A 23,630-nucleotide genomic window follows, 5' to 3' on the forward strand; every position below is an offset into this window, starting at 1 on the left:
GTGTGTAAGACTAGTTGTCTCTGTGGGGCCCTGTGTAATGTTGTTTATTTCCTGTAGGTCCAGTTCCTCCAGTAACACCATCTCCTGGCCTCTCGCTGTGTGCGCTAAAGTCAGTGCTGTTCTCCCTGGGTCTGGTTGCCATGGTTTCAGCTGTCATCGCAGGTAATGCCAGAGAGAGGTGCTGCAGGTCAGTCATGGTCATTCCTGTGTTTACACCTCTCATTAGCAGTGAGCTTGAATCTGACACACTCAGTGACCTCTTTAATGAGCATACAAACAAACTCACATACTCACACACACTACCACACACTCACACCCTCCACCACACACTCACACACTCTACCCCTCACTCACACACACTCACACACTCTACCCCTCACTCACACACTTTACCACACACTCACACACTCTACCCCTCACTCACACACTTTACCACACACTCACACACTCTACCACACACTCACTCACTCTACCTCACACTCACACACTCTACCCCATACTCACACACGACCACACTACCACACACTCACACTGTACCCCATACTCACACACACTACCACACACTCACACCTCCCATCACACACTCACACACTGTACCACACACTGTATCCCATACTCACACACACTACCACATACTCACACCCTCCACCACACACTCTTCCACTCATTTACACATTTTACCCCTCACTCACACACTCTAATGCACGCTGTATTGTTTGTGAATTTTAGATGCTGTTCTGAAGTTTAATATATTTATTTATGTTGTTTTTTTCAGAGATCAGTGAGGACTGAGAATTAATATCTGAAATAACTGTGTGTGTGTGTATGTGTTTGTGCGTGTGCGTGTGTATGTAAGTGTGTGTGCATGTGTGCATGCGTGTGTGTGCGTGCATGCATGTGTGTGCGTGCATACGTGTGCATGTGTGTGTGTTGTGTGTGAGTGCGTGCGCGTGTGTGTGTTTGTATCAAAAACTGAAGATGAACTAGTTTTGCTGTGATTAATTGCAATAATTTTTAGCTGCCACGTGAACTGTATTTTTTATGTTTTTTGTTTCAAGCTTTTTGTTTTTTAATCTTAATTTATGTGTTTTTGGATTTTAATGTGTTTTTGGATGATTAGCTTTTCATCCACTTGAGCCAAAGATGATTTTCCATCATCTGATGAACAATAAAGTTTTCTTATTTGGAAGTCATCATACTTTTGCTCTCATGAATCCTTAATGGGCATTCAATTAAAGGAAAACATGAGATAGTATTGTAATGGTAAAGAAACACAAAGAAAATATAATTCAAATGAAATTGCGAAATTTTAGGTTCAATATCATGCAATAAATATGGAATAAATACTGAATAAGTTTTAGGGCACATGCACTTCCACTAAACCTTAGTTTTTGTGATCAACCCCTATATTCAATTAAACACAGGTACCCATTTTAAGGGCATATTTTGTATTCACTCAATGAAGCCTTTCAGTTCTCTAAGACTGAAAAATACATGAAACAGGAAGAGGTGTGTCCTGAATGTTTTCGGAAGACCCATGCTAGAAGAGGAAGCTTTTTTTTAAATTATCAAGTGATTGTGTAGTCTGAAAAAGAACCTTTTTGCCGCTCTCCAACCATAAAATCCTCACCGTTTTAATATAGTTAATAAAATATATTAAAAAAGAATCAACGTTTGAGGATGAAAAAAATGAGCGCAATAATTACAAACCTTTGCCATTCACATTTGGGGCAAATGGCATGTTGTATTATAATGTTCATAAATGAAGATGTCATGGTTTCAGGGTGCAGTGGCTGGGTGTGGCCACCAGGGGAGCACCCTGAGTCCTGATTGGGCTCACCGGTTCACGACAGGGTTGGTCGTGTCTGTGTCGCTATCACTAAGACCAGAGCCAGGTAATAGGACGGTGGGACAGGTGCTCTGTGTGAGCTTTATGTGTTAGGTTGCTTGTCTGGTAAATTCAGCGTAGGTGTGAAGCGCAGTTCAGCGCTCTAGAAAAAATAAAAGGTTCTTTATTATTTTGCAGCTCTGCGAGCTGGGGTATTTGGGACGTTGTCCTGGTCTTGTATTTCTTTTGGGTTTTTCTGAGTTGCACTCAGATTATTTATTTTAGCTGAGTGTTTGTCACTCAGCTGTATTCTCTGTTAAACCTTAAGTCTAAGGGTTTCCCGTTGGGACTTCCGGGACCTTTATTATTTAAGTACCAGTGTTTGGGTTCTCGGTTTAGCGTTTGTCGGAGATCGGCTTCGCTACTATTATTTCCATTATGTCTTTTTATCCCTTCCCTCTGTTTAGCCCTTCGGGATTTAGGGGCTACTTGTAGTAGCTTGGTGGTACCCTTGTCAGTGCGCTTTTGAACCTCCGAACACTACCCATTCCCTTCTTCTTATAGAAGATTAATAAATAAAAAAAACTTTGGTGAGTCACACAAATTGTACAGAGTATTCCACACACTGCATTAGTAATTCAGGTACCTGGTTGTAATCTGTAATTTGGTTTGTTTTGTTCTGATTTGTTGAAAGATTTTTAAGAAGTTTTAGCCAATGTTATGCAGGCAGGCTTCTAGAGCTTGTACCTGATTTAAGTGGTCAGAATTTAACAAACTGCTTCCTGAAGATCACACAGGTTGTTGCTATATGGCAAAAACTATTTTTCACCAAATACAAGGTGCTCAACTCATTTTTAAATAACATTAATACTATTAATTTCATTAATAATGGTTAATTCTATTACTACTGCTACTACTACAGCTAATAATAATAATAATTTATTATTATTATTATTATTATTATTATTATTATTATTATTATTATTACTGTGGATAAGGAAGTTAAGGAATGTAGTTACTGTAGTTAAGGAATGGATGGATAATAATAATCATAATGATAAAAAAAATAACTTATTTGTATGGCACTTTTCAAGCATACAGTGCAAACAGATTTACAACAGTAAAAAAAACACAAAAAGACTTTAAAAAAGGTAAAATTATTAAAACATCAAAAAGACAGACAACAATGTAAGTAGATAAAAATGGATAAAACAGAAGTGAAAATACAGATCATACATTGTAAAAGGCAAGTCAGTAAAACTGGACCTTGAGAAGGGATTGGTAAGAGGCCGCTGACTCAGCATGAATCGGAGGAGTCACATGACTTGCATCATGACTTGCATCTCCTCCTGACATCAGCATGAGAAGTTGCGGCGGGAGATCGAGAAGTTTGGTTGCGTTCGGATTGGGAAAATCAGGGCTAAAAGAAATATGTTGACCCCACACTTTTCTTTTTTTTTTTTAACAGATTCCAGCCAGGGCTGTTTCTGACCTAAATAAAAATGACTAAAAAAAAATGATAAAAAAGCATAATTTTATAATAAAGATGGCAAGGCGGAAGATTGTGACTAAGTGCTGTTTCTCTTTCTCCGCGTGGTCTTTAAGCCAATAAGGGGCTCTTTTCAAGGAAGGCAGGGCCCAACGCGCAGTTTGTATCTCACCTACAGGATGGGGTGACCCTGATTTTGGTGCCCCTCACCAAGACCCGTGTGGATCTGGCAGGTCACTCAAAACCGAGCCGGCGGTGCAGAATACACACGCTAAAAAAAGCACTGTGAGGACAGCTGTCACTCTGAAACGGCTCAAGAGTTCCACAGCCGAAATGTTCCACAGCCGAAATGTTCCACAGCCTAAATGTTCCACAGCCAAAATGTTCCACAGCCAAAATGTTCCAGTCAAAATGTTCCACAGCTGAAATGTTCCACAGTCAAAATGTTCCACAGCCGAAATGTTCCACAGCTTAAATGTTCCACAATAAAATGCAAAAAAATTAAAAATAAATACTCACAAGTCAACAATATCCCTCCATAGAAGGGGGCTGTGTGGCAGGTGCATGAAGGAAAGCATTGCTGAGAGACTCCACGGTGAACAGTTTGCAACAGAACAATTATGTGAGACATTTGGGTCATTGGATTCTTTGTGCTAAATGTTTTGGACCAATCACAGCACTGGAAGATCAGCAGCATGAATTAATAGAATCTTATTAACCCATTAAGGTGCAAGATCACAAATATGTTATTGGAATGCTTGTGACTGAACATTTGGATGCTGGTGTAACAATAGCTGCCTTTAATTGAAAGCAATGAAGTTCTAGAACTCCAATTTAGAATTAAAAAAAAAAAAACATTCCAGAAAGTCTACTCTTCTTTTTTTGACATTTTCTCCCCAATTTAGTCGTTATACCAATTCCCCATGTGTATCACAGTCCTGGTCGATGCGCTATCCTCTGTTGGTCTGGGCAGGGTGTAGACTACCACATGCCAGCCTCCGATACATGTGGAGTCACCAGCCGGGCGACATAGCTCAGGAGATAAGACCGATTGTCTGGCAGTCGGAGGGTTGCTGGTTCAAACCCCGCCCTGGGCGTGTCGAAGTGTCCTTGAGCAAGACACCTAACCCCTAACTACTCTGGCGAATGAGAGGCATCAATTGTAAAGCGCTTTGGATAAAAGCGCTATATAAATGCAGTCCATTTACCATCCATTTACCAGCTGCTTCTTTTCACCTGACAGCAAGGAGTTTCACTGGGAGAGCGTAACGCATGCAGAGGTTCACGCTATCTCTCCCAGATCCCCTCCCTGCTGAACAGGTGCCCCGACTAACCAGTAGGAGTAGCTAATGCAACGATCAGGACTCATGCCCTCACCGGCTTCCCACCCGCGAACACTGCCAATTGTGTTTGTAGGAACGTCTGACCAAGCCGGAAGCACCGGGTCTCTGCGGCAGTAGTCAGAGGTAGAGTGCTTATACCTCTACACTACCCAGACGGCCCAGATAGTCTACTGTTCTAAGGGTTGAGGTGCACCCTTATTCACGGTGGCATATATGGACTCAGGTTTTGTTGGAGGATCTCCTGCTGGTCCCAACGTGTCATAGACTGTGCTCACTTTTGGGTGGTGCTCTGGCTTTGCAGTGGTGACTGTTTCATACACGGTTACTTCCGTGCTTGTATTACTGAGCACCACAGCCGGGCCCTACGGATGAACAGAGACAGGGACAGAACAGTTATCATTATCGATATAGCTCAGGAGGTAAGACCGATTGTCTGGCAGTCGGAGGGTTGCCGGTTCAAACCCCGCCCTGGGCATGTCGAAATGTCCTTGAGCAAGACACCTAACCCCTAACCTCTAACTGCTCTGGCGAATGAGAGGCATCAATTGTAAAGCGCTTTGGATAAAAGCGCTATATAAATGCAGTCCATTTACCATTTACCATCATCATTTAGGGCTTGGTGTATATATATATATATATATGTGTGTAAAAAAAACTGTAACAGATTTATAAGATTGATAGGAATAATTGTACCTCAACAGAAGCATATTCAGTGTTGCACTTTTCCTGTATCTGGGACTCTGTGAAATTCAAATATAGTTAATACTTCACTGGGTTCAACAGCAGAATTTATCAGGGTTCAATGAAAGAAATGTTCTCAGTAAGGGGCAGCCATTTTTAGAATTAACAACATCACTTCATGTGTAAATGTATTTTAAAATACTTCAAATATGTATTTACATACATTTTCAAATACAAATACAAATACAAATACAAATACGTGTTTGTATTTGACCCAGCTCTGGTACAGACTGCTCAGGCTTAAGAGTGTAGGAGCAGAGAGCATTTTTATCCCACAAGCTACAGCAGCAGTGAACACCAGTGGACACTGATGTGCCATTTTACAACAAATTACACTCTGTACAGCTGTTTACTTTATTAATTCATTCATTCATTTAATTTAATTTACATTTACACAACACCATCATTTCATATTTAAATTGCTGTAACTGTACGGCATGTTATGGCAGACTAGCAGTTAGCCATGAGAGGGGTACAGGGTGGTATGGCTGCATAGCTTCAGCAGTTAGCCATGAGAAGGGTACAGGGTGGCGTGGCCACCGGAATAGCAAATGTAATCTGGAAATACTCACTGAATCATTAATCACTCAGTGAATGACAATGACTCATAACTCACTTTTATTTGTGAAATATTAAAACCTGATGCGCCTTACCTCCAGATTTCCTCCTCTTTTTATAAATGACAAAGACAGTAATGCTGATGACGGCGGCGGCGGCAACAATGACTCCACAATGTACCCCCTCATCCTCCCCTACTCCATTAGGGGTTCCCAAACTGTGGGGTCGGGTAGCCAGGTGGATTAGAAATGTCCAGTTTTCAAATTGTTTGAACAAGTCCGGTTTGTGGTACCAAGCAAACATTGTAAATGTCCAGTCTGAGTACTTGATTGAAATTTAACCGCTAGTTTGTAATGAATTCCATCTTCCCTCTGCACTGTTACATTCACCCCACCCTCCACCCCCCACCCCCCCAGTTTGTGATCAGACCCCACAGCATTCCCTCATAATCCCCCCCCCCACTATGTGTCCGCGACATGCAGTTTTGACAAATTCTGAAACTGGCAACCGCAACCCTACCATGCAGTCGAAGGGGCTGGGAGGGGGCGTCACTAAAGACACTCGGAAAAAAACAACCTTTCTGTGAAAAATTCCTTTTGACATTCACACCTGTGAAGTGGAACACTTCAGTTGAACATGTCAGGCTACATTTTACAGTTTCTCAATTTCTCTCAAAATGTGTTTCCTGAATATATGACTATTTTTCACAAAAGCTCTAATCAACTCAATTCAACTGTTTTGGCATAATATCTCTAGCAAATTGAAAATCTAGAGATAGATTGACTAAATGACACTCTCATGCCATGAAATGAATAGACCCTACTGAGGACCAATTACATTCTGGTATGATAACTGAAAATACACTTAAACTTCTGCACGAAAGCAACACGGTTCTGCACCAAAGCAACATGCTTTCTGCACGAAAGCAACACAGACCTGGACCAAAGCAACATGCTTTCTGCACGAAAGCAACAAGGTTCTGCACGAAAGCAACACGGTTCTGGACCAAAGCAAAGCGGTGGAAGCTTCTAGGATCCCAGACTATATCTTAGTTGGGCTGCTCCGAGCCACCTGGATCTTTCTGTTTTCGTGGGATGAGGGTGTGATGGAGTGTACCAAAGAAAAGTAGGATGAAGAACTGTTTTATGGTCCCGTTCTGGCATGACAAGATAGGACCCCATGGTGATGAGGTGAAATTTACCCCATCTGGGGCAAATGGCCAAGACTGTGCTTTGTTTCTTAAGAACACTTCCTGGTTTTGTTGAGAGACGTTGCTCACTCGCGCCAGTGCATCTGGCTCCAGTATAGGTGTTTCAGCCCCCCGTTTCAATGTAAGTCAATAGTAGCAATACGGTCAAAATGTAGTCACAATAGGTGTGATTTGTTTTGGTCTAATGTCTCCCCGTGTGTCAATTCATTAAGCTGTGTCATTTGGACAATATTTCAATATTTTGTCGACCAATCAGGGACAGTTTGTGTCACAGTGTGTCACTCAGGGTGGGGGGGGTTGTCTCATGTGCTCAGTGGATGACCCGGACCTGGCCCGGACCTCAGGCCCATATAAGGGTCCCACCTTTCCCCTACTATGCAGTCTCTGGCTCCAGTTTATACAACATGGCGGTAAAAACTGCACTTCTGCGGTTTCAAAACTCTTTTCGTACACAGGCAGTCACATTGTCCATATTTTTTCTACAGTTTGTGTTTTGAACCTGTGAAGATGGTCTGTGTTTGTTTAGTATTTTGAATGTTTTCCATTTGAACACAAGGAAAGAGAAGAGCACAGACAGACCTGCAGGTTTTATGCACAGACAGATAAACTTACAGACGTCCTTCATGGATTTTGATTGTGTCTTTGTGTCGACCTGGTTACTGCTGCTGCAGTTGATGGTCCCATTGGATGCCGTGATGATGATGTTGACTCCTGTCGGTGAGGTTGTATTTGCTACCTGTGTGCAGTGGGCGTGGTCACAGGTGTAGCTGGCCCAGGTGTCTTTAGCAGAGCAGTTCACTGACACGTTGCAGAACCCTCCAGCAGAGAAGAGTGACACCACTCCCACCTGGGGTGTGGGCGGGGCCTCTGCAAAACAACAACCAATCCACTGGGCCAAAGATGTGACACATTGCACCCTATAGTCTCATAATAATCTCATACATTAAATTGGCAATAATAATCCCATATATTCAAATTTAACCATATAATCTTATAATAATCTGAGAAATATCATCAAATGACAATCTCATGATAATCTCAGAAATCACATTTATCTGCAGAATGACAGCATTATTTAAATGCATTAGTATTGATGTATTCTCCACCCATATCTTTTTAGCACCCTCATGATTGTACTGTACACAGAGACTGTAAAACAGTGTGTTATTTCTACCTTGAACTGTGAGCCTGTAGGAAGCAACATCTCTGTCCTTTCCTTCAATATCAGTTATCTTTGCTGTGTAGATCCCAATGTCTCTCTCCTGCACGTTCTTCAGCAGCAGAGTGAAGTTCTTTTGATCAAATTCAGTGCTGATGTTATAATCTTTATAAAATGTCAGATGTTTAAACCTAATAATGTATTCTAGTATGGCTGTGCCATTAAAACGCCAGTACAGGGTGTTAAACCGGAGTCCTTCATATCCCTGCACATTCAGATGAACAGAGCCCCCCTTACGCACAAACAGAGACAAAGACTCCTCAGCTCTGGAAACTGGAAAAAACAGAGAAATGTTCATTTTAAAACTGCAAACAAATTCTGTTCAGCAGATACCATATACACCACACATTATACAGTACAATGAAATACAATACTTTTACAAGCTATTATCATACATTTATGAAAGACTCTTACTTTAAATCCAAATCACTTGCAAGCTATTATTGCACAATAACACATTTTACAGCATCCAAACTAATACAGTAACAAATCACCACCGTATAGCCAAACCACATTTAATGGCAGAATGTAAATATCAGTTTCATACTATATTACACAATGTACTTCACAGTAAAAAAAAAAAAAAAAACCTATTCTACAAATTCAGGTTGTCAGAAGTTTGTCAGTAGAGCAATGGGGCATCGGTAGAAATTAGCAAGAGACAAATCTTGTAATGATCAGGAAATATCAGGGGGTTCGTTACAACACTGGGGCTTTGTGGCTGGTGTACAGAAAAAGAGTTCAGTGTGTCCAATGGTGAGCTGGCAGATGTAAAATGCCACAATGAATTACCCACACGTACACACACTCATACCCACATGCACACACACACACAAAATGGCAGTTTCTTATTTCCTTTTAAAGTTGTTTTCCGAGCACTGAACTGACACGATGTATGACCCCACCACAACAGGAAGCACACGTCTCTGAAACACACCTGAGCTGCTCAACCCTGCACACTACCCTTTCCAGCTGAAAGTTTTTTCTATACCTCAGATAAATTATTCTTTTGGTACACATGCTTGAAATGGATTAAAAACACAAATCAGAAAAAAAAAAAACATATTTTTTGGAGGAAAACAAATTATGCTGTATGGCACAGGTGTCTGACTCCAGTCCTGGAGGGCCGCAGTGTCCGTTGGTTTTTGGGGTGTTCTCAGCACCAGTGGTTCATTTAAGTCACTGATTGGCTAAGGAATCCACACACTATGTTCTTAAGGCTTTACCTAACAGCTGATTGAAAGGAAACTACAAAAACCAGAATTCAGTATGACACTCTCTGTTGTATGGCGTCATTTGGCCCCAAAGTTCAATTTTCTTTTATTTTTTCCCCAGAACTGTGAATGTCTGCATTCAGACCCATAAAGTCATTGCAATAATCATTTTAACATTTCAAGAAGAAATGATGCGCTTAAACTATTTTGTACCCTCAGTCTGATTTCAAGTGTAGTTCAAGTAAGCAGTTTTTAGTACTTTTTGTGCATAACCTTCCTTCTATTGAGTGCGGAACTCCATGAAGTGATTACTGTCATAGGTTATGCCCCTAATAACCATCCTTGTTCCTCGAGATCATCCATTATGTCAGTTTCCACCCCAATCCTAACAAAGCACACCTCATTCAATAGCTAGAGATCTCCTTGAGCTGCTAATTAGTAGAATCATGTGTGCAAAATTATGGTTGAAATGAAAGCCTACGAGATGGTAGATCTCCAGGAACAGGGTTGGTTACCACGGGCATAACCTATGACAGTAATCACTATATGAAGTTCCGCACTCAATAGAAAGAAGGATATGCACAAAAAATACTAAAAACTGCATACTCAAACTACACTTGAAAGCAGACTGAGCGTACAAACAGGGCCACTGGGTTATGCAAAGGGTCAGATTGCATTTCTTGCATCTGATCCACAAGTAGTTCCTAATGCACAGCTTGCCCCATTATATTACATTACATTTTACATATTATATTATATTAATAATGGCTTCCTTGACATTGTCATAACTCTGGTCCTTATGCTGACAAATTCCAACAACAAACTCCAAAGACAATCGAAAGGTTAGATTCAAAATTAGATACTGAAAGCTCACTTATATCTGCACTAGGGAAGCAACTGAATTCACCGGACTAATCAGGAACACCTATCACACCATTTCTCCCAAATGTTACGATGCCCTGAAATGAGGGGTCTATCACAAAAAAGCTGTGATTTCTACATATTGGAACCAAAATGTATAAGAAATACCCGTCAGTAAAGGTTAAGAATGTGCACTTTACCCACACGTGAATTGTTTGGTTAGAAATAAATTGTGGAGTGAAAAGTCAAGTCAAGAAAAAAAAGTCATTGTTCCAAACGCAGGGAGTTTACAGAAAATTCATGAAATTGTGGTCCCCAAGTCAAGTATTTAAAACCAATAATACATTTTATCAAAGAAATTACTGTAGTAAAGCACCACCCCTAAAACAGTGCAGTTTGTACTGCCAGTCTCACCGCTAAAAAGTCTCATCAATAAAGGCCACCTCACCCAAAACATGGCCTTCGGGTTAATTTCGGTACGACGCGCCACGCGCCCGTCATGAATGTATTTGAATACAATATCCCTGATGGACCAGTAAATACATTTATACAAATATACAGAAGCATGAAGAAGATGAGTACTCTAAAAGTGTGTAAAGGTGCCGTACCTGAGATCGCAGAGAAAGCCAGAACGATGATGATCAGAGGTTCCATTCCGCAGTGTGAAACTGTGAAGGGCTACTGAGGAACTAAAGCTGCTAATTCTGCTTACAACTTCCGTATAACTATCACAAACTATGATCTGATGAAAAAACTAAAAACTAAAATTTTTTTTGCTTCATTGTGTGGACGTGTGACGTTGTTTGTGAATGCTGTTTGTTGAAATGGGGCATGTAGCTGCCCCCTTCCTCCATACTCCACATAAATATAATATAGCAGAAGTGAAACAAAAAAAGTTCTCCAAAGCCAGAAAATATGTGACTCATTGCAAAGTTACTGTTCATTATCTAAGCTTATAACAGGAATTTCCCCTAGTGTGTAGGTACAGACAAAACCACAGGCCTTTCTGATGCAGGGTAGCAGTGGTTAGCAGTGACTTCCTGTTAAAGACTTATGAAGTGCCGTCTTGGAGCCAGGTTCGAATCACACTCAGGCTTTCGGCTAGGGGCGGGGATGGGGCATCTGTGACACCATGGACCTGTGGCGGCGAATGAGAAAAACAAGTTGTATCTTCCTCTGTGTCGGACTGGTGCATGATTAGCTCAGTGTGAACAAATTTTATGGGAAATGGGGAAATTCCTGTAAAGTTTCAATGGGTACTTCAAATGGGAAATTCAATTTTGACCGATTGAACAGCATGTTAAAAGAATGCAATTTTGAGAAAGAAGTCATTTTAATGGGGGATTTTAACATAAATTGGGAAGACAGATGTAACAGGAAAACTCTTAAGCGCATAACAAAAAATCTTGATCTTACACAGTTAATTAAGGCCCCAACAAGATAATACAGTCTTCAGAGACTCAGATTGACCTGGTATTTAGCAATAAGCCAGAGAGAATAGTCAAATCATTCAATATGATTACTGGGCTATCTGACCATAATTTAATATTTGTAGTTAGAAAATTAGCCAAGAAGTCCCTGTGATGTAAGAAATCCTGGTCAGCTTAGAATGCCTAAGGGAGAACAGAGCAACTTTGAAAATGCAATTAAAGGGATTAAACGGAACGATATTCTGTCTTATTTTGATGTGGAATCTGACAGCTATGCCTTTCTTTTTACAATCCAAACTATAATGAAATATTTCCTAAAGAGAGTTAAATATAGCCACAGACAAAAAAATACTCCTCCATGGATAAGTGGTAATACCTGGAAATTAATGAGAGAACGAGATGAAAGCAGCCCTGAAAGCAACTTTTGGATCCAAGTTAAGTACTGATACAGCAAGGTTTGTGATGCTAAGAAATACGTGTTTGTATTTGACCCAGGTCTGGTACAGACTGCCCAGACTTAAGAGTGTAGGAGCAGAGAGCATTTTTATCCCACAAGCTACCGCAGCAGTGAACACCAGTGTACACTGATGTGCCATTTTACAACAAATTACACTCTGTACAGCTTTTTACTTAATTAATTAATTCATTCATTTAATTTAATTTACATTTACACAGCACCATCATTTCATATTTAAATTGCTGTAACTGTACGGCATGTTATGGCAGACTAGCGGTTAGCCATGAGAAGGGTATAGGGTGGTGTGGCTGCTTAGCTTCAGCAGTTAGCCATGAGAAGGGTACAGGGTGGTGCGGCTGCATAGCTTCAGCAGTTAGCCATGAGAAGGGTACAGGGTGGTGTGGCCACAGGAATAGCAAATGTAATCTGGAAATACTCACTGAATCGTTAATCACTAATTGAATGACAGTGACTCATAACTCACTTTTATTTGTGAAATATTAAAACCTGATGCACCTTACCTCAATTTCATCCTCTTTATCAATGACAATGACAGTACTCTGATGACGGCGGCGGCAACAATGACTCCCTACAGTGACTCCCACAGTGACTCCCCATGACTCCCCATGACTCCCCTTGATTGTTCTCATTGATCGGTGGACCTGGGGTCAGGTCTAGGCTCAGCAACGTTATGTGGCAATAAAATGAAGTCAGCTGAGTACCTGAATGTAGTGAATGACCAGGTTATCCCATAAATTGATTTTTTCTTCCCTGACGGCACGTGCATATTCCAGGACGACAATGCCAAGATTCATCTGGCTCAAATTGTGAAAGAGTGGCTCTGGGAGCATGAGGAATCATTTCCACACATGAATTGGCCACCACAGAGTCCTGACCTTAACCCCATTGAAAGTCTTTGGGATGTGCTGGAGAAGACTTTACGGAGTGGTTCGACTCTCCCGTCGTCAATACAAGATCTCGGCCAAAAATTCATGCAATTCTGGACGGATGTTGTGATGTTGCATAAGGTTGTCGAAACAATGCCACGACAAATGTGTGCCGTAATCAAAGCTAAAGGCAGTCCAACGAAATATTAGAGTGTGTGACTTTTCTTTTTTTTTTGGCCTGGCAGTGTATGTGCCTCATAGTAAAGAAGCTACAAAAAACTATTGTAAAGATTGAAGATTGGTAATTGAAATGGGGTTTCAGATTTTCAGAAACTAAAAGCCTTTTTCACAAGGAAGAAGATAGGGAATCAATTAAATTTAAGATTATATGGACAAGATTCCAGACATTCCAGATATTTAGGTTTGTGGTTTGATGAGAGATTAACAGGGGCAGTTCATGTACAGAATATAACTGATAAATGTAAAAAGGTACTAAATGTAATGAGAAGTTTAGTAGAAACAGAATGAGGAGCTGAAAGAACAGCAATTACAGCATATATAAAGGATTAATCAGATCAGTTTTTGATTATGGGTGTGTAGAATATGGATCTGCAGCAGACCGTTGGCTAAAGATACTAAATGTAGTCAAGGCATTAAGATTATGTAGTGGGTGAATAAAAACAGCTCCAATGGCAGCACTACAACTGGAAATGGGAGAAGCACCTCTAAACCTAAGAGGAACTCCGCTTTTGCTATATTATTGGGTAAATCTACAGGGCCACAGTGATCAACATTCAACAAAGAGTATATTGTACAAAGCCTTATTACAGTTTTTGGTGGGTTATTGGGGGACGGGACACAGAAATAGAGATCAGAGAGAAGAAAATTTGCCCAACAAAGTGAGTATTGTGGATTTGTCCATATTTATACAGATGTCAAAAACCAGCAATAAGAGAATTAGAGTATCAGTTGTCAGAATTTAAACTAATATGTATGAAATATTAAAGTGAGTATCTATTAAAGTTTATATATACACAGAGTAGATAGTTGCCATTTTACTGGCTTAGCAGTGGCGAGAGGAAGTAAGGCTTCTTAGGGTAGTTGTATGGTCTGATTCCTGTTCAGTGCAGATGAGCCTCAGGTATGAATATTCAGAATGTAGAAAAGACAATGTGTTAGAAATCTTACAAACATTATATAGAATTCAAATTATGGGGTTAATTGTTATTTCTTATGGATTCCAGCACATGTGGAAGTTGAAGGCAGTGAGGTTGCCAATAAATATGCTTTAAAAAAGCAACAAAGCATGAGAATGTAGATTTCAGTTTTAGTAAGGCAGAAATTAAATATGTTTGAATAAAATTGTTGAATACAAGCATAAAGGTGCAGAAAAGCCAACTGTAGCTCACATGACAACATTCACACACTCTACCCCTCACTCACACACTCCATCGCACACTCACATGCTCTACCCCGTACTCACACACACTACCACACACTCACACCCTCCACCACACACTCACACACTCCACCTCACACTTACACACTCTACCCCATACTCATATACACGACCACACACTCACACACTCACACACTCTACCCCATACTCACACACACTAACACATGCTCACACCCTCCACCACACACTCACACACTCTATCCCATACTCACACACTTTACCACACACTCACTCACTCTACCTAACTAACGTAACGTAATTTCATTTTAATTTCTCTCACACTGTTGTTATTCTCTCATACGCAAAGCCTGCTGGGACATATGCGTCTGCTCCTATTCTCCACTATCATGTTTTCCGGTTCTAGTTTAGCAAAACGGCGAAGAGGATTCCTACCTGAAGATTAGCCTATCAAAATGCCTTATAACCTTACAAACACTAAAAGTGCATCTCCACGAAATAACAGACAATGGAGCCGGACAGAAGGATAAACCTTACAAACACTAATAGTGCATCTCCACGAAATAACAGACAACGGAGCAGGACAGAAGTTGCGACCTAGGGAGTTATAATTCTACGGGCGTGTTGATTACTTTGTCAGTCAAGGCTCGTTGGATGGACGTCAAATCCGTGAGTACATACCATATTCCATCTGCGTTTCTGATGCGTTTACGCTTACGCTACTGCATCCTTTCTCACAGCCACTGTTTTACATATATAGCAAACCGAAACTGCTGAACGGTACACGCTCATCAGACTGTACAGATACACACAACGATAGCCATAATCCACAACCGTTTCTTGCAGGGTCTCATTTCTCACTCTCATAATAAAACGCTTTGCAAAAAGAACTGATATCTCATAAAAAACACGTTTTCAACGTACAAAAATGCCAAGTTACTAAAAAGTATTGATATCAAAATGACGCCAAGTTACGATACTACAAACAATATAGGCTATCTTGCCTCACCGAAATGACATAAGATGTATCTCAAAGCAATGCTACCCAATATTTCCTCTGTTCCAGAGATTAGGGGCAGCTAGTGCAAAGGCTCGGTCGCCTCTATTTTTGTGCCTGGATCTTGGAACATCCAAGAGCATCTGGTTGGCCGACCTTAGTGCTCTAACTGGAGTATGATGCTGCAAAAGTGCAAGGATAGCTGTTTTGATGCTATTGCTCTTGCGCCAATTCCCCGGTCTGTGAACACACTGACAAATCCCCATCCCCCCAAGCCCCCCACCCCCCACCCCCCACCCCTTGGTTCATGATGTCATGTCATGACAGCCCTGCATTTATAGATGGAAAGTTTGCCAAGTTCATTTTGAACTGCTGAGTTTGTTCTTGACTTGAATGCCGTTTAACTTTGAATGCTGTTGAAAGATGTTGATGTGTAAAAGTACCCAGTAAGTGTACTGAATTTAATCAAAGAAAACCTTTTATAAATGTGCAATAATACCATGTAAAACTGCTTGTATTTGATGATATAATGTGTGCTATACAGTATATCTGCAGGACATATTTTGTTTTAAAGTTTTAAAATGAAAATTTCTCTGTTATTTCCAGTTTCCAGAGCTGAGAAGTCTCTGTTTGTGCGTAAGGGAAGCTCTGTTCATCGGGATCTGCAGGAATATGACGGACTCGGGTTTCGCTCCCTTTACTGGCATTTCAATATCAACACAGCCATACTAGAATACAGATCTAAAGATCTGGAATTATTTAAAGCTTATGAAACCATGGCAGAATTTGTTGATAAGAACTTCACTCTGCTGCTGAAGAACGTGCAGGAGAGAGACAGTGGGATCTACACAGCAGACATATATGATGAAGAAGGACAGCGAAGACATGTTGCTTCCTACAGGCTCACAGTTCAAGGTAGAAATAACACACTGTTTTACAGTCTCTGTGTACAATACAATCATGAGGGTCCAGAAAAGATATGGGTGGAGAATTCATCGATACTAATGCATTTAAATAATGCTGTCATTCTGTAGATAAATGTGATTTCTGAGATTATCTTGAGATTGTCATTTGATGATATTTCTCAGATTATTATACGATTATATGGTTAAATTTGAATATATGGGATTATTATTGCCAATTTAATGTATGAGATTATTATGAGACTATAGGGTGCAATGTGTCACATCTTTGGCCCATTGGATTGGTTGTTGTTTTGCAGTGGCCCTGCCCACACCCGAGGTGGGAGTGGTGTTCCTCTCCTCTGCTGGAGGGTTCTGTATGGTGTCAGTGAACTGCTCTGCTAAAGACACCTGGGCCAGATACACCTGTGACCACGCCCACTGCACACAGGTAGCAAATACAACCTTGTCAACAGAAGTCTACATCATTGTCACGGCAACCAACGAGGCCATCTACTGCAGCAGCAGTAACCGGGTCGACACAAAGACGCGATCAGAATCCACAAAGGACATCTGTAAGTTTGTCAGTTTGTCTGTGGATAAGGTCTGAAAGTCTGTCTGTGTCTATATTTCAGTCTGACATGTTTATATGTTTGTCTGGCATCTGTGATTCTGTGAGTTGTTCATGTACATTTATGGCTGCAGGCAGTAGTGTTCACCATGAGATGTTGTGGTGCTTATGTCTTGTAACTTTTTCTGTTTGTGTGTGAGTGTGCATGTGTGTACTTGTGTGTTTGTGTGTAACAGGAGCTGTCTCTGTAGGGTCCTGTGTGATGTTCTTTATTTCCTGTAGGTGCTCCAGTAACACCATCTCCTGGCCTCTCACTGTGTGCGCTAAAGTCAGTGCTGTTCTCCCTGGGTCTGGTTGCCATGGTTTCGGCTGTCATTGCAGTGAATGCCAGAGAGAGGTGCTGCAGGTCAGTCATGGTCATTCCTGTGTTTACACCTCTTATTAGCAGTGAGCTTGAATCTGACACACTCAGTGACCTCATTAATGAGCATACAAACAGACTCACACACTCTACCACACACTCACTCACTCTACCTCACACTCACACACTCTACCTCACACTCACACACTCCACCACACACTCACACACTCTACCCCTCACTCACACACTCTACCCCATACTCACACACTCTACCTCACACTCACACACTCTACCCCATACTCACACACACTAACACATACTCACACCCTCCACCACACACTCACACACTCTACCTCACACTCACACACTCTACCTCACACTCACACACTCTACCCCATACTCACACCCTCCACCACACACTCACACACTCTACCCCATACTCACACACTCTACCACACACTCACACACTCCACCTTACACTCACACCCTCCACCACACACTCACACACTGTATCACACACTCACGCACACTACCACACACTCACACCCTCCACCACACACTCTTCCACTCATTTACACAATTTACCCCTCACTCACACACTCTAATGCACGCTGTATTGTTTGTGTGAATTTTAGATGAAGTTCTGAAGTTTAATTTATTTATTTATGTTGTTTTTTTCAGAGATAAGTGAGGACTGAGAGAGACGGATAAATTTGTCAGAGGGGAGGAGATAATTAATATCTGAAATAACTGTGTGTGTGTGTATGTGTTTGTGCGTGTGCGTGTGTATGTAAGTGTGTGTGCATGCGTGTGTGCGTGCATGCATGTGTGTGCGTGCATATGTGTGCATGTGTGTGTGTTGTGTGTGTGTGCGTGCGCGTGTGTGTGTTTGTATCAAAAAACTGAAGATGAATTAGCTTGTCCAAGTTTTGCTGTGATTAATTGCAATAATGTTTAGCTGCCACGTGAACTGTATTTTTTATGTTTTTTGTTTCAAGCTTTTTGTTTTTTATATCTTAATTTATGTGTTTTTGGATTTTAATGTGTTTTTGGATTATTAGCTTTTCATTCACTTGAGCCAAAGATGATTTTCCATCATCTGATGAACAATAAAGTTTTCTTATTTGGAAGTCATCATACTTTTGCTGTCATAAATTCTTAATGGGCATTCAATTAAAGGAAAACATGAGATAGTATTGTAATGGTAAAGAAACACAAAGAAAATATAATTCAAATGAAATTGCGAAATTTTAGGTTCAATATCATGCAATAAATATGGAATAAATACTGAATAAGTTTTAGGGCACATGCACTTCCACTAAACCTTAGTTTTTGTGATCAACCCCTATATTCAATTAAACACAGGTACCCATTTTAAGGGCATATTTTGTATTCACTCAATGAAGCCTTTCAGTTCTTTAAGACTGAAAAATACATGAAACAGGAAGAGGTGTGTCCTGAATGTTATCGGAAGACCCATGCTAGAAGAGGAAGCTTTTTTTTAAAATTATCAAGTGATTGTGTAGTCTGAAAAATAACCTTTTTTGCCGCTCTCCAACCATAAAATCCTCACCGTTTTAATATAGTTAATAAAACATATTAAAAAAGAATCAACGTTTGAGGATGAAAAAAAATGAACGTAATAATTACAAACCTTTGCCATTCACATTTGGGGCAAATGGCATGTTGTAAATAATGTTCATAATGAAGATGTCATGGTTTCAGGGTGCAGTGGCTGGGTGTGGCCACCAGGGGGCTCACCGATTGGGGCTGATTGGGCTCACCGGTTCGCCGCCTATTCAACCCTCGCCGCCTATTCAACGTGACAGGGTTCTTCGCGTCTGTGTCGCTATCACTAAGACCAGAGCCAGGTAATAGGACGGTGGGACAAGTGCTCTGTGTGAGCTGTGTTAGGTTGCTTGTCCGGTAAATTCAGCGTCGGTGTTAAGTGCAGTTTAGTGTTCTATAAAAAAAGAAAAGGTTCTTTATTATTTTGCAGCTCCGCGAGCTGGGGTATTTGGGACGTTGTCCTGGTGTTGTATTTCTTTTGGGTTTTTCTGAGTTGCACTCAGATTATTTATTTTAGCTGAGTGTTTGTCACTCAGCTGTATTCTCTGTTAAACCCTAAGTCTAAGGGTTTCCCGTTGGGACTTCCGGGACTTTTATTATTTAAGTACCAGTGTTTGGGTTCTCGGTTTAGCGTTTGTCAGAGATCGGCTTCACTACTATTATTTCTTTTTTTCCCTTTCCTCTGTTTAGTCCTTCGGGATTTAGGGGCTACTTGGTTGTACCCTTGTCAGTGTGCCTTTGAACCTCCGAACACTACCCATTCCCCATTATGGAAGATTAATATATTTAAAAAAACTTTGGTGAGTCGCATAAATTGTACAGAGTATTCCACACACTGCGTTAGTAATTCAGGTACCTGCTTGTAATCTGTAATTTGGTTTGTTTTGTTTTGATTTGTTGAAAGATTTTTAAGAAGTTTTAGCCAATGTTATGCAGGCAGGCTTCTAGAGCTTGTACCTGATTTAAGTGGTCAGAATTTAACAAACTGCTTCCTGAAGATCACACAGGTTGTTGCTATATGGCTAAAACTATTTTTCACCAAATACAAGGTGCTCAACTCATTTTTAAATAACATTAATACTATTAATTTCATTAACAATGGTTAATTCTATTACTACTGCTACTATTACAGCTAATAATAATAATAATAATAATAATAATAAATTATTATTATTATTATTATTACTGTGGATAAGTGGGTATAGTTAAGGAATGGATGCATAATAATAATCATAATGATAAAAAATAACTTTTATTTGCATGGCACTTTTCAAGCATACAGTGCAAACAGATTTACAACAGTAAAAAAAACACAAAAAGACTTTAAAAAAGGTAAAAATTATTAAAACATCAAAAAGACAGACAACAATGTAAGAAGATAAAAAATGGATGAAACAGAAGTGAAAATACAGATCATTCGTTGTAAAAGGCAGGTCAGTAAAACTGGACCTTGTAGAAGGGATTGGTAAGAGGCCGCTGACTCAGCATGAATTGGAGGAGTCACATGACTTGCATCATGACTTGCATCTCCTCCTGCCATCAGCACGAGAAGTTGCGGCGGGAGATCGAGCAGTTTGGTTGCGTTCGGATTGGGAAAATCAGGGATAAAATCAGGGGCTAAAAGAAATGTTTGACCCCACACTTTTCTTTTTTCTTTTTTTTTCTTTTTTTTTGATGGATTCCAGCCTGGGATGTTTCTGACCTAAATAAAAATGACTCTAAGCATAATTTTATAATAAAGATGGCAGGGGGGGATGTGTGATTGTAATGACAGATCATGTGATGGAGATTGTGGTAGCAGAACAGGGCGGAAGATTGTGACTAAGTGCTGTTTCTCTTTCTCCGCGTGGTCTTTAAGCCAATAAGGGGCTCTTTTCAAGGAAGGCAGGGCCCAACACGCAGTTCGTATCTCACCTACAGGATGGGGCGACCCTGATTTTGGTGCCCCTCACCAAGACCCGTGTGGATCTGGCAGGTCACTCAAAACCGAGCTGGCGGTGCAGAACACACACGCTAAAAAAGGCACTGTGAGGACAGCTGTCACTCTGAAACGGCTCAAGAGTTCCACAGCCGAAACGTTCCACAGCCGAAATGTTCCACAGTCAAAACGTTCCACAGCTGAAATGTTCCACAGCTTAAATGTTCCACAGTCAAAACGTTCCACAGCTGAAATGTTCCACAGTCGAAACATTCCACAGTCGAAACGTTCCACAGCCGAAATGTTCCACAGCTTAAATGTTCCACAATAAAATGCAAAAAAATAAAAAATAAATAAATACTCACGAGTCAACAATATCCCTCCATAGAAGGGGGCTGCGTGGCAGGTGCATGAAGGAAAGCATTTCTGAGAGACTCCACGGTGAACAGTTTGCAACAGAACAATTATGTGAGACATTTGGGTCATTGGATTCTTTGTGCTAAATGTCTTGGACCAATCACAGCACTGGAAGATCAGCAGCATGAATTAATAGAATCTTATTAACCCATTAAGGTGCAAGATCACAAATATGTTATTGGAATGCTTGTGACTGAACATTCGGATGCTGGTGTAAGAATAGCTGCCTTTAATTGAAAGCAATGAAGTTCTAGAACTCCAATTTAGAATTAAAAAAAAAAAAACATTCCAGAAAGTCTACTCTTCTTTTTTTTGACATTTTATCCCCAGTTTAGTCGTTATACCAATTCCCCATGTGTATCACAGTCCTGGTCGATGCGCTATCCTCTGTTGGTCTGGGCAGGGTGTAGACTACCACATGCCAGCCTCTGATACAGATGTGGAGTCACCAGACGCTTCTTTTCACCTGACAGCGAGGAGTTTCACTGGGAGTGCGTAACGCGTGCGGAGTTTCATGCTATCTCTCCCAGATCCCCTCCCTGCTGAACAGCGTCCCGACTAACCATAGGAGTAGCGCAACGATCATGACTCATTGCCCTCACCGGCTTCCCACCCGCGAACACTGCCAATTGTGTTCGTAGGAACGTCTGACCAAGCCGGAAGTACCGCTGCCAGGGAATGAACCCGGGTCTCTGCGGCGGTAGTTAGAGGTAGAGTGCTTATACCTCTACACTACCCAGACGGCCCAGATAGTCTACTCTTCTAAGGGTTGAGGTGCACCCTTATTCACGGTGGCATATATGGACTCAGGTTGTGTTGGAGGGTCTCCTGCTGGTCCCAACACGTCATAGACTGTGTTCACGTATGGGTGGTGCTCTGGCTTTGCAGTGGTGACTTTTTCATACATGGTTACTTCCGTGCTTGGATTTCTGAGCACCACAGCCGGGCCCTACGGACGAACAGAGACAGGGACAGAACAGTTATCATTATCATCATTTAGGGCTTGGTGTGTGTATATATGTATGTGTAAAAAACTGTAACAGATTTATAAGATTGATAGGAATAATTGTACCTCAACAGAAGCATATTCAGTATTGTACCTTTCCTGTATCTGGGACCCTGTGAAATTCAAATCTAGTTAATACTTCACTGGGTTCAACAGCAGTGTCTATCAGGGTTCAATGAAAGAAATGTTCTCAGTAAGGGGCAGCCATTTTTAGAATTAACAACATCACTTCATGTGTAAATGTATTTTAAAATACTTCAAATATGTATTTACATACATTTTCAAATACAAATACATGTTTGTATTTGACCCAGCTCTGGTACAGACTGCTCAGGCTTAAGAGTGTAGGAGCAGAGAGCATTTTTATCCCACAAGCTACAGCAGCAGTGAACACCAGTGTACACTGATGTGCCATTTTACAACAAATTACAATCTGTACAGCTGTTTACTTTATTAATTCATTAATTAATTTAATTTAATTTACATTTACACAGCACCATAATTTCATATTTAAATTGCTGTAACTGTACGGCATGTTATGGCAGACTAGCAGTTAGCCATGCGAATGGTACAGGGTGACATGGCTGCTTAGTTTCAGCTGTTAGCCACGAGAGGGATACAAGGTGGTATGGCTGCCTAGCTTTAGCAGTTAGCCATGAGAGGGGTACAGGGTGATCTGGCCGCAGGAATAGCAAATGTAATTTGGAAATACTCACTGAATCATTAATCACTCAGTGAATGACAGTGATTCACTTCTATTTGTGCAATATTAAAACCTGCTGCGCCTTACCTCCAGATTTCCTCCTCCTGTTATAAATGACAAAGACGATGACGGTGACGATGATGATGATGATGATAATGGCGACAACAGCAACAATGACTCCCACAGGAGAATTGGACTCGGGGATCGGTGTACCTGTAGTGAGAGACAGACTGTCATTTTGGATTTCTCTGATCAGGACATGGATGCCTTCCTACCCCCCTCATCCTCCCCTACTCCATCAGGGGTTCCCAAACTGCGGGGTCGGGTAGCCAGATGGATTAGAAATCTCCCGTTTTCAAATTGTTTGAACAAGTCCGGTTTGTGGTACCAAGCAAACATTGTAAATGTCCAGTCTGAGTAGTTGATTGAAATTTAACCGCTAGTTTGTAATGAATTCCATCTTCCCTCTGCACTGATACATTTTACATGTGTTTCCTGAATATATGACTATTTTTCACAAAAGCTCTAATCA

At 40.9% G+C, this 23,630-nt stretch overlaps 2 protein-coding genes and 2 long non-coding RNA genes across 16 annotated transcripts in view; 3 read left to right on the plus strand and 1 right to left on the minus strand.

Moving 5' to 3' along the window:
- Positions 1 to 23,630, plus strand: part of LOC135260617 (carcinoembryonic antigen-related cell adhesion molecule 3-like) — a 139,243-nt gene that overhangs the window by 28,964 nt on the left and 86,649 nt on the right. For 11 of the 13 annotated variants that reach the window (XM_064345991.1, XM_064345987.1, XM_064345989.1 and 8 more), the window contains one exon: positions 16,258 to 16,566. The exons of 1 other annotated variant lie outside the window; for it this stretch is intronic. In XM_064345991.1, the coding sequence (XP_064202061.1) occupies positions 16,258 to 16,566 (309 nt within the window). The remainder of the gene's footprint in view (positions 1 to 16,257; positions 16,567 to 23,630) is intronic. One more of the 13 variants, XM_064345996.1, reaches the window with a different exon arrangement.
- Positions 797 to 1,969, plus strand: LOC135260627 (uncharacterized). The gene is made up of 2 exons (XR_010331687.1): positions 797 to 1,642; positions 1,890 to 1,969. It is a non-coding gene; the product is annotated as an uncharacterized LOC135260627 (long non-coding RNA).
- Positions 4,103 to 23,630, minus strand: part of LOC135260616 (uncharacterized) — a 127,828-nt gene continuing 108,300 nt past the window's right edge. The window contains exons 10-12 of the mRNA XM_064345985.1: positions 23,186 to 23,311; positions 5,354 to 5,400; positions 4,103 to 5,022 (exon numbers count right to left, since the gene is read on the minus strand). Of these exons, the coding sequence (XP_064202055.1) occupies positions 4,828 to 5,022; positions 5,354 to 5,400; positions 23,186 to 23,311 (368 nt within the window). The 3' untranslated portion in view covers positions 4,103 to 4,827. The remainder of the gene's footprint in view (positions 5,023 to 5,353; positions 5,401 to 23,185; positions 23,312 to 23,630) is intronic.
- On the plus strand, positions 20,817 to 21,732 carry LOC135260624 (uncharacterized). The gene is made up of 2 exons (XR_010331684.1): positions 20,817 to 21,147; positions 21,394 to 21,732. It is a non-coding gene; the product is annotated as an uncharacterized LOC135260624 (long non-coding RNA).

This window comes from Anguilla rostrata, chromosome 8, assembly GCF_018555375.3.
Source record: "Anguilla rostrata isolate EN2019 chromosome 8, ASM1855537v3, whole genome shotgun sequence".
Lineage (NCBI taxonomy): Eukaryota > Metazoa > Chordata > Actinopteri > Anguilliformes > Anguillidae > Anguilla > Anguilla rostrata.